Source organism: Saccopteryx leptura, chromosome 2 (genome assembly GCF_036850995.1).
Source record: "Saccopteryx leptura isolate mSacLep1 chromosome 2, mSacLep1_pri_phased_curated, whole genome shotgun sequence".
Classification (NCBI taxonomy): domain Eukaryota; kingdom Metazoa; phylum Chordata; class Mammalia; order Chiroptera; family Emballonuridae; genus Saccopteryx; species Saccopteryx leptura.
Genome location: NC_089504.1, coordinates 79,013,072 through 79,028,778, shown reverse-complemented (window position 1 = coordinate 79,028,778; position 15,707 = coordinate 79,013,072). Strand labels below are relative to the sequence as shown.

The 15,707-nt window shown below is 36.2% G+C and overlaps 1 protein-coding gene across 5 annotated transcripts in view; it reads right to left on the bottom strand.

Moving 5' to 3' along the window:
* The window catches only part of ADAMTSL1 (ADAMTS like 1), a 1,002,857-nt gene that overhangs the window by 256,851 nt on the left and 730,299 nt on the right, over nucleotides 1–15,707 (bottom strand). For 3 of the 5 annotated variants that reach the window (XM_066368243.1, XM_066368241.1, XM_066368246.1), the window contains 2 exons: nucleotides 13,184–13,322; nucleotides 656–706 (listed from right to left, as the gene is read on the bottom strand). In XM_066368243.1, coding sequence (XP_066224340.1) covers nucleotides 656–706; nucleotides 13,184–13,322 — 190 coding nt within the window. The remainder of the gene's footprint in view (nucleotides 1–655; nucleotides 707–13,183; nucleotides 13,323–15,707) is intronic. The other 2 variants (XM_066368245.1, XM_066368244.1) reach the window with 1 other exon arrangement.

The window sequence follows — 15,707 nt, the reverse complement described above, 5'->3', positions numbered from 1 at the left end:
TCCAGTTTCCTTATAAATATATTAATAAAGAGAACATATAAAAAAAGACTTTCATTATTTTTTCTAGTTATAAAGAATACTGTACTTTAGAAAAGTAACACAGTGCATAGAATTTTAAAATGTTTTAGAAAAATAAGCCCCCCCAAATGTTCTGAACAATAAGGATATTAAAAAAACTGCATTTTTATACTTAATTATTATTTCTTTGTAACTAAAGGAGGCTATTTCAAGCCCTTATTCCGAGTAATAGCACATCTGGAATTCCACATTTATGGTATTGCGATAATACTTCAGGCAGTGTTTGTTTAACAGTTAGCAACAGTGCTTTAATGACTAGGGTCCAATTGCAGAGGAAACATAGGAAAGGACAAAAGGAGTGAAAGAAAGACATAACATAAACCCATATACTATATCTAATCAGAGTGAATTACTGTATCCACTCTCATGTAATATGATCCTTACTTAAAGTGGCTTTGAATGACAAGTTTCTAGTCTGAGCAGGCCAGTATAATTCAAAAGTGGAGCTCAGGATGTATTGCAAAATTTACTACCTACCATCTTATTTTTGCAGAAAGACACAAAATCTCTATGCACAAATGAAAGAAGCAAAAGACCGATTGACTAATTCTAGCATCAGGATGATTGATTTACGTACCGAGGAAGGGGATGGTAGAGGTCATAAGGCATGATCTGCTTGTATCCGTCACTGTTAGGAACAATAATGCCAACCCTCTGAGTAGAAGGTACACACAATAAAATAAACACTAAATAATTACATCATACACATTTTTTAAGACAAATGCAAAACAACATTAATAAATTGTCTCTGAAAACAACACGAAAACAGTTCAATATCTTTATGCTAGCATATGGTTTAGGATAGGTCAAGTTCTTTGAAAGGGCACCATTTACTATAATTAGTTCTCTGATCCAAGCAGGAAATACCATTGGAATGGGTGGTGGCAAGAAAACTTGGCACATCATTAACTATGACACAGTAAGCTTGTAAATGTTCTTTAATCCCCCCAATTATACATCCTATGAGGTCATTATTATCATCATCATTAATGTTACTTCCAGATGCTCACCACACAGTTATAGTTACTGTATCACTTCTGATGAAAGAGAGAGCTTTATATAAGACTGTGTACCTGGGAATTGACAAAGCTATATAATGTGCTACATAACGTAGTAAATAGATTTCTTCTCTTGGCAGATTTGAGGATTTTAGTAATATCTGGAAAGCAGGCACTTGGTTACTTTATAAGGGGAAGGGGAACTGGTGAATATAGTAGGCAACTATCAACAAAAGCAAGATCCCTATCAAAATAAAGGTAGGACAATTAAAATGAGATAAGTATAAAAGATCTTTTTTTTTGTGGTCTATGAAATATGATATAGTGTTAACTGCTATTACAGTGGTGACTGTGATTGTTGTGACTGTTGTTAGTATATCTAGTGCCCTGGGAAACCTGTGCAATTTAAAGATAGAGACTAAAGAAGCTGTAAGAAATGACATGATAGTCTGTATGGCTAATGGATTCATAAAAAATGATATTACAGGGTCTGTGGAAGGCCCCAGAGGCCTATTGGACTCTAAGAAACTACATTAAACTACCTCACTGAATTCAACTCAGGCCTCTAACCACAAGACTTCCTAATTCTTGAGTGCCCTGGCTTGTGGAGGGTTTATGATTCATGCGTCTTAGATGGAAGAAATTGTACAACGGACCCTCCATCAAGAGTGGGAGATGAGCTCCAGACCCAGACCTTACCCGGGCAGATCAGGCAGGGCAAGAGCAGCAGGTACTCATTTTGCAAATGACAAATAACAGAAAGTCCCTCTCGAATCCTGAAGTCTTGTGTTCTATATGTATTCCTGGATGGATGACTATATGTTTATATCTCTATATTCAATATAAATATTTATATTAAATAAATAAATGAAGACTTTCATTTTGATTCCATCCTCTGATATAAAATGATGTAGTATTTTTTTTTAAATATATGGCTTGAAAACCTAAGCTTTAGGGTAGAATAAGTGAACTGGTTATGCTCTGGTTCAGAAAGATTTTTTTTAAAAAGCACTAAATGGCAATCATGAGGAAATAAAGATTGTAAGGAGGAAAGAGGAAGTCCTAAAGAGGGGAGCTCCAAAGAAATTACTGAAAGGTAAGGGGTTACATGAGAGAAATTAAATTAGAAAACAAAAAAGGGAAACAAAGAATGAAGGTAGGTTTTTATTCCTGGAAGGGACAACGACTGGGATACAAATTTACTTATCTTACATGACTACATTTTCTAGGTTTATTTGTATGAATTAAGTTTTTGTACTCATTTTTATGAGTACATTTTTTTGACTCCATTTTTATGTATGATGTAACAGTGTTCATGACATTGAACACTGCCTTTTGAGGAAGCTCAAAATCTCAGAGCTTTAACCCAAAAATGGAATAAATATTAAATTAAACTTTTCTCCTCATTTCCCCAAGTTAGAGAAATTTTCTATTGTTTTCTACCTTCTAATTGAGAAGAAATCAAATGTGAAATACTAATCCTGTGTGCTGTTAGAATCATGTGATCTCTTTACAACAATTCTTACATCCAATAACTAAGGAAATTTTCTTTTTAAAAGAACTGTAGTTTAAAAAATTCCAGCCTTCCAAAGTTCTTCCAGTAACTTGGGACATAGTCTAATAGTCATTAATTAGAAAATAAATTAAATTGTTTTTGCAGTTATATTTTAGCCAACCCTAGTGTGCCTACATCAATTTCTAAATGCAGAAATGCATACTGTTGCCTTCTCTCCTGAAAAAATTTATAGCTATAATTTGTCATCTTCAATATTAGAATGAACCGTTGCAGATCCTTGTCAAATGATTTATCATCTGATGATATTTAAAATGGAGGCAGTAATATCAAAGGAGACAGGTTAGAAAGAAAAAAAAAGGGAATAAAAGGGGGGATGTATAGAATTCAAGATGTTGGGTTTTACTTTCAACTGATTTAGAAATTACGTTTTTGTTTAAACAAGAAGCTTTAAAACTGGATTCAGCAAAAACTATAGCTCTGTCTTTCTATGGCATAGCTCATAGTGAAGACTCATAAAATGACTCTATGGCACCTGTGAAAACAAAACGATATCAAAACAATGGTGCTCTGTCCAGTCCTGTTCATGCATATTCGTGTGCATGGGCTCTGCTCTCCTGGGGCTCACGCCACGGCCCGGGCCTTTCAGCACACTGCCACAGAGGGGCAGGCAGTGTTGCCACAACTTAACTTTCTGTTGCTTGCCTTTAAGACACTGGTCTTCTACCTTGGGCAAAGCTGTGGAATGATGGAAAAGACGTCATTTAGAGACTTTAAGAAGTTATCATGTTTAGGTCTTGATTTGTATGTGCGCATGTATATGTTCTTACATGCACCTGAATGTGTGGGGACTGGAAGAAAGTAAAAATAATTTTTAAAATAATCACAAAGGGAAGACATAAGAAACAGTTGTTTGGGGGATAAAATTGCTCATTCTCCATTGCCTTAACTGTTCTGAGCACTCATGCACTTCTTACAATGGGGAGTTGAAGCAACTCCCTCTTAAGTCCCCAATGTCATCGGCTGTGGTGGGAAGAAAAGAACACAGGGATGAGGAAGTGGTCGTGCTAGACTCCTGTGGGAAAAGCGGAAGAAAGACATCAAACCAGATTCCCTCAGAGCACAGACTTTTCTGAGCTGCCCAATGATAGGAGGGGCTTCCGTGTGCCGATAGGCTCATGTAGTGAAGTATCGTCAGTAGGTAAACCTGAAGCCTTTTGAACAACTATTTTTAAAGGCATGAAAAATATTCAAATGAAATGTCAATTTAAAAATTCCATATAAAGCAGAATGTACAAAGTGATCCATAATATTAAGAAAATTCATGTGTTCATATACTATCTATACAATCATTTTTATAAAGTATCTCTATATATGTGTGTGTGTGGGTATGTGAATACATATGTGTGTGTCTGTATCTATATCACACATATGTATACACAGATATATTAGAAAAAGACCAAAAAACAGTTGTTAGTTCCTGGTCTTTAAATTATTGTTTTTTTCTTTTGCTTTTTAAAAAACTGTTTCTGTTTTTCAACTTTTCTTTAATGTACAGTCACAGGAATTAGAATATTCAAGTAAAAATAAAATTCAAGTCTGAGAAAGTATAAGACAGAGATATTTGGGAATATAGTGTAAAATATAAATGAGCCCATCACCTCATATTCTATGTCTTACTTAAAGATTATTGAGCCTTTGCCCTGAAATAATCTCAGAAGCTACTTTAGAACAATATTCCTGACTTTAAAAATCAAGCCATACACAGGCTTATGCTACTCAGCTGTGGAATTTACATACAGTGATACATCTCCCTCTCCAAGAAAAATCCTAATATAACTAACACTATGGATACTTAATTTGCGGGGTTCTTTTCATACTGGAAATGAACCATGAGGAGTCTCTTTCCTGGTTCCAGCTGTCCCTTCCAGTGACTCTCCCAGGGCCTCTCGCCTCTTCTCCTGGTTGCAGAGTCTCGTTTCTGACTTCCTGACAGCTGGATGTGCTCTAGGCTTGTCCAGTTCAGAGTGTCCGGACAACTCATTATCTTCCCCTGTAAACTGCTTTTTCTGTGGTGATTATGTTTCCTGTTCAGAGCACTGCCACCCTCCCATCCACCCAAGCTAGACATTGTGGGGCATCTTTGCTTTTTCTCTTTCCTGTGTTCCCTATAGGCACTCAGTTCTTCCTGATGCAATGTCTGCCAAGTACTCTCCTTGTCACACGAGTCAGGGCCCTTTGGCAGCAGTCTCCTAACAGGTCTCTCTGTCTGCAGGCAGTGCCTCCTCCAATTCAGCCTGTTCTTTGCTATCATAGCAACTGATACCTTGCTTCTCAACTCAGAAGTCTTTAGTGGCTCCATAATGCCCAAAGAAATTTCTTTGTCAAGGGCTACCTCTTCTAAGGTCTGTCCTTGTTTTCCTTCTCAACATCTAGCCAGAATTTCTGCCCCCCCTTCTAAATACCCATAGCACTAACTCCTCCCTTTGCTTTTAGTTATGTACTAACTTCTATCTATGCATAAGTTTTCTTTTTTCTTTAAACACCAAGGGACAGAATCCATATTGGTTCTTTACCATATCTCTTAACACATTGCTCCGCACAGAGGTAATTAGTAAATATTTATTCAATGAAGTCATGCCATTGATGTGCAGACACAAAAGCAAGCAGTCCAACTACCATCCAGAAATAAAGCAAACAAACAAAAAACAAGGTTAAAGAAACTCCCAAACTGCTACTCACTGTGCACATCCTTAGTCCCCCTCCTTGCCTTTTGCTAGCAATACCATGTGGGAGGGAGGGGTGTGTAGCAGTTTAGGGAGGCTGCTCTGGCAGCCAGAGGTGACCGGGTGATCTGAGGCAGAGAAAGGACAGATTAATGGCAGCTGTGCTTCTAGCAGGCTGGCCTTAACTCTGCCCTCTTCCATGGGCCATTTCCCACAATAGCCAGGACAGCTTTTTAAAAATCGTCTCTTCCCTTCTGTCTCAGGTGTCCTTCAGATACCACGCTATTTTAAAACTGTACAATTCAACTCCTCCAGAGCAGTCTTGGGGCTCAGCCTCTAATTGACCCTCCTTTGCCTTTGCCGTGGCACCAAGCACAGAACTTGGCATAGGTTACGTACGTAATAAAAAAAAGTGAATGAAATTGTGGGTGGTAGAAGAAGTTCTGGCACAGAAGGGAGTAAGTCATCTTCTCGTGACAACTCTAGGGCAATAGAAACCAATCTCTTCCTAAGTAACAGTTTAGAAAGAGGCAAGAGAGGAGTAATAAAAAGTTGGAAGAGACACAGCATTTGCTTTTTCATGAGTGGCAGAGCACAAAGGATGATGGCATAATGAGGCAAAGGACCTCCCGAGGAGCTGGGAGATGGAAGGTCAGTCCTGCTCCCTGTTACTCTCTTGCTGTATGACTGTAAGCGCATTACTTATGCATCAGGACTTATACTTTGGTCTTCTGCAAAATCCAAGTATTGGATAAAATCAGGCGTTTTAGAATGAAATCAGAATGGGTGCCTGGAAACCCGTCTCCTGCAGTTCTGTCTCACCTGTCCCCTTCCTACTGGCTGCTGAGGGCAGAACCTGGAGCTCTGTGGCCCACAGATTAAACACTACTGGAGGAGGTGATCCTCTGAAAATCTCTCCTACTCTAACGTTCGGTGACTTGATGAAACACAGCAAGTTTCCCTATTCTTTCAAGAACCAAATTGGGATCCAGTAAAAGAGAATAATATTCTGTAAATAAATCACAGTTTTCTTAAACCACAGTACCTACTAAGCAACATTTATTTATCTTTTGGCATCAGACCAAATCAATCCTGCTTCATTGTCTAGGATTTGAAAACATTTTTAAGACACATACTTATTTTTTGCTATAAAACCAACTACTGGAGAGTTTTTGATCATTTGACCCAAAATATTAAAATTTCCTCACATCCATATTCCTGTAGTTAAACATTCTTGATATTAATGAATGCAATTTCTGAACTGCTTTTAAATAACTGGGACTAATGTGCCCTTGGGCTTTGTTTATCTCTTCCTGTACTGTCCGATGGATTTGGTCATTGTTTGGTTGGAGTAAACATCAGTATTTATGTTTATAAGAAAGGGGCTTGCTTAACCTGGGTGTACGGTCAGTGCAAAGACCCAGAGCACTAAAACAGAACAGAACAGAACAGAAGGCCCAGGGCACCATCTTTACATTGATACGGTTGGCAGTTCTATGCTAGCCGTGGAGGTCTTTGTCGGGTTAAATTGGACCTCACAGGTGGCTGAAGGCATCATAAGAAACAAGGGTACCTGTAGCACACAAAGGGCACAAATGCTGCACGAGGGATCAGGTTACCTGAGTTCATGAAGTGCCAGAGATACTCTGGAATTGGAAGCACTAGGATCCATGTCCCAGGTTTTTTGTGGCCACCATAACTTGGGGCAGGTCACTGAACCTCTCTGGGTTTAGTTTTTCACCTGTAGAGATAGATGATGATCTTTGCCCTGCTAACTTCCTAGGGATTATAAAACTGAAATAATGAATGTGAAAAGCCCTGTATAAGCTTCGAATAGAAATATCTCTGGAAATGTTATTTTACAGGTTTGGCTCTAATTGAATCATAATAGCTGACTTTTGTTGAGTGCTTGACACCTTGCTAAAAGCCTTACATGCATTATCTCATTAGATTCTCATAGCTACTCTCTGACTCATTTTATAGATGTTAAAACTCAGGCTAGAGAAGTTACTTAGCTAGCTAATAAAGTCAAACTGATAGAGGTTAAAAATGAGGATCATGATAATACCTGTTTTATTAACTCACAATTCATTAAAAGAATTGCGCAAATAATTATACTTACAATTTCTAAGTGTAATGTAACAAGCAATTATTATTATTAGCAGTGAACTGGCTCAGTAGAAGAACTAAAATGCTCCAAAAACTGAGTTATAGCTGATTGTCTGATAATGTATGGTATGTCTATAACCCTGGGGAGGATATGACCATGCACTCTGAAAGGCACAAGAACTCCGCTTAGTTTATCTAATGATGAATAATGCATGACAGTGGGAATGAGGTATTGTGGTGGTCTTTCTAACTGCTTACTCATTAGCTTCTCAAAGCAGTATATTTAAATAAGGTTAATCAAGGGAAGGAAGTTGTTACTTTTCTAAATCACTTACCTATTGTAATAAAACAAAAAGACTGCTCTAATTAGGAAAACATTGTATTGTACTTTAATTGAAAACCACTTTCTAGTTCTATATTGAGTTCTCCTTGTTTGAGGATGAACATGGCAGAGATCCCATGTGAATTAATGACAGTCTCACACCTGGTTCAGGGCAATTATTAGACAATTGCGCACTGGGATTTCAGGAGATGCTAATTATCTTAATTTCTCATGGTCATTATATTTTAAAAATCTGATAAATGTGATTTACTTCCATGAAGATATTTCCTAGGGATTTGTGTTTCTCGTAAAAATAAGAAATAAAATACTTTCCTTTTTTTAGACCCATAGATAATTCTAGAGTGTTATCTTTTCCCTTCACAGGGGAGAAAGCTGATTTCTAGAGTTTGGGAGTTTCCCTGAGGCAAGATTAACATTATCATAATCATGATCTTAGTCATAATAGCTGCAGCAACTAACACTTATTGAGTACTTATCATGTGTCAGGCCCTCTGCTAAGCCCTTTAAATGTATTATGCTATTTATTCTTCCTGACAACTCTACAAGGCAAGTACTGTCATTATTATCCTCGCTTCACAGGGAGAAAAAACTGAGGCTTAGTATGAAGAAGTAATTTGCCAAAGGCTACTCAACCAATAAGTGACAGCTAGGCTGCTTTACTGCCGCATTCCCCTCCTAAGAGCCGGCTGCATCGCCACCGGACTAGTTAGTCACCAAGTTAGCATGACCAGGTTTTTATATGCCCACGACACATCCTGCCTCTCACAACACAGATGATGTCTTTAAAGTTGCGTCAGGATTCAATTGAGATTTTGTTTGCAACTTGGTTCCTGGCCAGGATGACTTATACAACTTTCTGTCAAATGAAATAGAGCTGGACAAAAACAGTTGGCTGGCACTCCCTAAGAGCTGCAGCGTGGGGCATACAAGCCTGGCACTTGTTTAGGACTGCTGCTCTGAATTCCTTGAGGGCACGGGGAATTTGGAGGCAGTTTCAGCTAAAACAGATTTGCTTGCTAATGATTGTGACCATGATAGTGTGATGAGTGAGAGCTTTTTCCACTTGTCCAACAACCCTTGCCAATTTAAGCCCCCTTCATTACTGCGTTGGAGGGGAAACTAGAGATCCATGCCAAAAAAAAAAAAAAAAAAAAAAAAAAAAGGTGGTTCATGGTTCTCTGATCTTCTCACGAATAATGTCTTGCACAATTACCCCCAGACAGCCTTAATAGCTGTGCCCGTCTCATAGACTGAGTGAGATATACAAGGCCAAATGTAGCCTATTTTACAGTGAAAGCCACTCTGGAAATACAAGGTGTTGATTAGCTGACCTAACACTATGCTTTTTTAATTGCTGATAAGGTATAGGCATACACTCGGAGACTTTTTGGCCACATGATGAACTTTACCCTTCACCCAAGAGGCAGAGATGATCCAAACCATTTCAAAAACCAGCAGGCACTACATTTAAAGAAAACTTTCCCAGTGTAAGACAGAGCTATGACTGGAGTATGGCAAGCACAAGAGAACATATTACATTTGATTAGATTTCAAGTGTCTTAGCTACATTGGAAAGGGCTCCTACTATAGTATGAAATTAATAAAGCAGGGCACCAATTGTATACGCAGGACATCCCTGATGTACAGGAGGGACATCCCTCTGGGCTCTGCAAGTGCCCACAATGGCACATGATAGGATTTGAAATGGCACTTCTACAAGTTGCCAGTGGAATATATTCTTGCTTTTAGCTAAAAGTCAATAAATTTTTAACTTCACTTTCTCTTTCCTCTCTTTTAAGCATTAAGTTTTGGTGTCCTTTTTGAGACCGCTTTTGACTAGGAAACAAAGCATTTTATCACTGCTTAAAAATGACTGCATAAGTGACACCAGCAAAGAGCAACAAAGCTCTCTTGGGATGGAGCTACTGGCCGCCAGGTAGGCTCAACTGTTAGTTTGATTGTGTAAGGGTCTCACATTCCTGTCTCAGCAAAATATCAAGTTATTACATGTCATGGACATTCAAGCTTGCTTTAGAATAGGAGAAACCATGAACATAAGTCACTGAATTCCAAATGTCTATTGTATACAGTATGATTTTATCTATGTTACAAGCTATAGACAAGATAAAAAATATATAGCAAAAGCATTAACAGTAGTTGTCTGTGAGCATCGGAGATTATTAATGAGTTTTATTGTTTTTTTATCATAGCTTTTCAAATCATCAACATTTTTAAGTTAACATTAAGAATAAAAAAAAGCCATTAAAACAAAAATTATTTGAAAAGAATAGGCTAAAGCTAGATGTCAACAATCATTTTAGCCCTGAGAACCGGTAGATGAACCAATCCACAACTATGAAAGCCAGTGGATGTTGCTGGTGAGTGAAATGAGTAAGTGATATCATCCATTAGTTCAAATATATAATATTCATTTATTTTAAAGCAAATTAATGACAACAGTGAGGCTATTTGGTAAACAGAAAAATTGGATATCAAGAATTATGGTTAATGGCTGTCACATTCAGTTTATTTTGGTTTTAGACATGTAGTAAGGAAAAATTCTTACTATCCTAGAAGAGTAATTGCTAATAGTAATAGTTTTTAAAGCTCATCATGGAATCTTAGGGAACTTCATTTTCAATTAAATTGATGTAACTGAAGAATTTAACAATGAAGGCAAAAGTATTTAGCTTGGTAGTATAACATTTCTATAGTTGTTCTAACAATTTTTAATACTTAGCTCAAATAAGTTAAAATTAGTTTGACATGTCTGAACACACTTTGTGAGTTATTGTTTAGAAAGTTCAAAAATATATGTAATGAAATTAAATAAAGCAACTCTGGAACAATAGGTTCTGTAGACAGTTTGAAAACCACAGTTCTTTGAGGGTTTGATTCTACTTTGTCTGATGAGAGGGTAGAGCTACTCTATGGTCTATTTATCTTATAGTTTCTTTTCTCAGACAATCACTGCTTTTTTTCTCTTTGAATTCAGAAAGGGTCACTTTGACCCCAGGCACGCAAATAAGTTCAATGATTTTCACAGCAATCCTGAAGTATCTTAACCTTAGAGTAGCATATCTGCATTTCCTAAAGCAGATTCCTCTAACACCTCTCCTACTGCTAAGTATTAATTTTTACAGCTTTGTTTAATTACTTCTGAAATAAAAAAAAGCAGCTTCCTGACTTGTGCCTCTTATTTTTTCTTTCTTCTTTTCTTTTTAAATAACCACCTGTCCTAACATTTATACATGTGCTGTATTAGACATTTTAAAATAACATAGGATGCAGAAAAAGCATACATTTCATAGGCAAATTTCTTTTGATGAAGAATGGCCTTTGCTTTTGGATAATAAGAAATAGGCCACAAATATTATTTCAACAGAGAAGACAGGTAAAAATCAGAAGTCAGAAAAAATTTCATATATTTTTTCTGATTATAAACTTTTTCTTAAGATGGTTGACACAATGCTTTTATTTTACAACTGTCTTCCGTGGCCATCTCTTTGTTGCAGTCCCCTCCCCGCCAGTGGAGAAAAGCTTTATGCAGTTGCATGAATGAATTCCTTATTTTTCCTAGAAACATACACAGAAATTTTTATGGAAATGTATATAAGATTTTCAAAGTCTCTCTATGGCTGAGCCAACTTGTATGAATTGGGTTAATTATGCTTTTCACACACCCATCTTTCTGGTATAGATATGGACAAAGATGTATAATAGGTAGAATAATTTTAAAGTAGCGTTGAATTATACTAGATATAATTATCTTGGCTAATAATACTTCATACCTTAATATTTCCAAAATAAAGATGTCCAAGCAAAATTCTGACACCTCATTCAATTTTTATAGCATTTATAACTTTTAATACATAATTTATCATGTAATATGAAACTAAATGAAGCTTCACCTCAATTAAATAATTATAAAATATATATTCATCCTGTTTCTTGCACGAAAACCTGTCATTCTGAGTTCACTTTTATGAGCTAGGTATATGAAATAGGCTATTTCATATCACATGTAGAATTTAGACTTCATGAATTTGAGGCATAAAGAGTACAAGTAAACTTTAAAAAGTCAACAGCAGAAAGCAGTAACTAAAATTGCATTGCCTACAATTCAAAGATAGAATGATTTTTATCCACATTGCTCATATAGTACTTTAAATATTCAAAGTTTTGTTTTATGTGTATATATTGTTTTTTAGGTGAGAGGAGGAGAGACAGTGAGATAGACTCTACATGCACCCCAATCAGGATCCACCCGGCAACCCCGTCTGGGATCAATGCAGGAGTGTTGAGCTCTTTTTAGCACTTGAGGCTGATGCGCTGGGACCAACTGAGCCATCCTCAGTGCTTGGGGCCACACTCGAACCAATCGAGACATTGGCTGTGGATGGGAAAGTGAGCGAGAAGGGGGAGAAGGAGAGAGACAGAAGCAGATGGTCACTTCTGTGTGCCCTGACTGCGAATCAAACCCAGGACATCCATACGCTGGGCCAATGCTCTCCACTGAGCCACTGGCCAGGGCCAAAATATGTTTTTAAAAATAACACTGAGGTGTTTCTCAGAAATCAAAGAAACTTGGGAAAGAATTCTTTGTCTGTTGGTTTTAATGATTTGTTTTGCAAAAGAAGTTTTCTTATATTCTCTCTCATATATTGGGGATGAGTAAGCTAATAAAGAGATTTACCAGGAAGTACTGTAAATACAAAGGCAAATATTACACCCATGACAAAATTCTTGACTTGCACTTCTCTGACCACTCCCTATATGAGATATTTTGTCAGTCTTTTTCTTGAATCTGCGAATAACTGAGGGCCAATTATTGTTTCCTAAAAACAAACAATGATATGTGAAAGCTTCAAGTGTCTCTTTAATTAAAAAGGCCTTTAATAATTTTGACTATTGGAAATAAGTCCTATTTTCTCTTTAACAAGGGCAGTTTGTTCAAATATAGAGCTGTTCTAAGACTGGTTTTGATTCTAGTTAATCAGTATGGAAAATGGGTCAGCTGTGACCCTGAATGGGTCTGCTGCGATCATGCCTCTGATTAGTTTACAGAGTTGAAATGGAAAAAAATCCTAAGAACATTGGGCTATCACATTCATTAGGTGAGGTCTGTGGGCCTGGACCTTGTTAAGTAGAGAAACAAGTAACCATAATGAAGAAAACCAGAAGAGAAAATGTCTGAGTGATTCACTTGCAGCTTTATGAATGCAAAATTCATAGACCGTGGGATGGCATCATATAGCCTTAAGAACAAGGGGCAGAGGTACTGATAACATCTGGTTAGGAGTGGACACTGTACAGCCACATCTATTTCACTTTTAATTAAAAAAATTTAATTTAAGAAGCTTATAAAAAAACTTTATTTGTGTTTAAAATAGATGAACTGGTAAGTTTGACTGACCTGGCTGGACAAGGATCCAAGTTGCACTCCTGAAGTTTGGGCTTGGGTTTGATGTTCTCGGGGTAATAGTTACAATATTGATCAGCAACCACGCGGTTGCTCCGAAGATCGTAACACTCTGCCGACGTCAGCTGGTAACCTGCAGTATCAAACCATACAGGCAAATTTGAAGGCATACATCAATATAATATACATCTTTACTCCTTTTGGCCATCTCACATTAAGAAAGTTCTTCCTAATTTGCCAGTCATTTCCAGGACAAAAGACATAAATGGAAGGCTCATTAATTTTTGCAGGCCACAAATACTGTGTTTTTCTGTTCTAATTTTAACAGTTAAATCATACTGTAGGGCTTGAACTACATAACGCATAACTAGCTTATAAAACTCTGTCATAACAAATATTCTTATTAGTTTGTTTTGTATAATCTAAAAGTCTAAAACAGATTCCATGTCCCTAAGAGATCATTGGTATTTGTTTATCAACCATCTCATACAAGGATGCAAAGTTGGCACCACTGTACCTGTGACACTAAAAAAAACCCCTCCCAAATAAATAAATAAGTTCAATCAACCCCAGTGTGGCTCCTTTGGTCAATGGGGGACATTAAGTAGTACAGGGTCAGGTCTTGCCAGCTGCCTGACATTATTTTTGCCTAAATTTAACCCAAATGGATTAAACTGAATAAATGGAAGATTTTAACAGTAGCCATCATAAATCCCAAGGCTTCCTGCAGATCAAAAACAAAATAATAAAAATGAACAACAAAAAAAAATGCCTACTGTGTATTTTTTGCCTCGTTCAAAATCCTTTGTCATTTATCTTTAAGTTTCTAGCCAATTATTTTGAGTTTCCATGTACAAATTCCCACTATTTAGTAAATTCTTGTAAAAAAAAAAAACAAAAAACAGTGTTGCTGAGTAATACTTAATTCTATGTATAATATGTTTTAATGTTTTACCTGCCTCTTTCTTGTCCTGTGGATTTCTGGTGGGGTGTTAATAAGGACTGAGATTTTTGAGGTGAACAATAAATTTACATAATTTTTTTAATTAGAATTTTTATATTATTCTGACCCTAACTAACTCCAAAATATATTCTCTCTGTCAGGTGGTTGAATATTGTTGTTGCTACGTATGTCTTAGAAAGACAGATTTTGAGGACTTAAAAGTCTTGCAAAAATTTTTAGGAAATCAGACGGAGGTTTATAAACCAATTTCCTGGCTTGAGGCTGTTTTCTCAGACCACCCACAAAAATTAATTGTTCCTTAAAGACCTAAAAAAAGACCTTTTAACCATTTTATTGTAAAGATGAAAAGCACAAAAAGTTAATGGATAAGAACATGTGTTACATTTAATTTTTTGTTTTATAAGAAAATCAAATAGAAAAATGATATTTTATACAAGTAAATATACCTTTAATTTTCAATTACATTATACTCAAAAATCGATAAGTTTATGATAAGCTAATCATTTCATACTTTTCCATAAATTACTTTCTACTCAAGTATAACATTTATCTTATAGAAAAATGGGGGCAAAAGTGATAAGTAAATCCTAAGTCTGAGATTATGAATTTTAAAAATCATAATTTGTCAGCATATATTGTTGCTTTGAAGCTATTCTAGAGTATAAAAAAATTAAAGTTTAGAACAAAAATTACATAAATGACCAAAATTGTCCAATAATTGTGTAAGTCTCACAATGTTTTTAGAATAGCAATTCTTTACACTTTGTAAAATATTCAACCAGTTGAATCTGGAACCAGAACCATAAAAGGGAATTTAGAGATTACTTCTTAAGTAATTTAATAACTGTTGTCCACGAAGGCTGGTTTTCATATCCCTCTCATCTTCACTCTGAGCAGTATGCATTCCTTTGTCTGGGCTTCTAGGTAAGGTGTATTTTTTCTTCTTCTTATTGACATTTGAAAAACACTGATGGTTCTACTTCTTCACTTAGATGTGAAGAAAATAAGGCCCAATGGGGTGGGATATTCATGACTTGAACATCCATTGCCTCATTGTACAACAAACCATTGTTAAGGTGACTGAAACTACATTCCAACAGCAGCTATATGTGAAACTGCAAGAGTCGGCATATTATTCAGATGCTACTTCCCTTAAAACATGGTTTTCATTTAAATAAAAAGAAAAAAAAATATTATTTCCTCTGATTTCTTTCTTTGAAATCATTTCTAATGCTGATCATTAATAGGTGAACCAAAATAATGTGCTCATGAAACCTCTGTACAATTGGCATTTTATTTTTAAACAAAGTAATTTTCTATTTAGGACATATAGAGCAACTGGACATACCATTTATTGAAATGTTTAAGATGTTGAGAGAATAGTTATTTAATAATCAAGCAAAAAGCACTTGATGTATTTTTGACTAATTGCTTTTAAGCTAAAATCTAATATTGCTCTATAGAACCTCATATTCAGTGGTTTGTTCACATTATGTAGATGTAAATAACACAGCCAAAGATGAATTATATATGTTCTTAACTGTTTTACAAAAA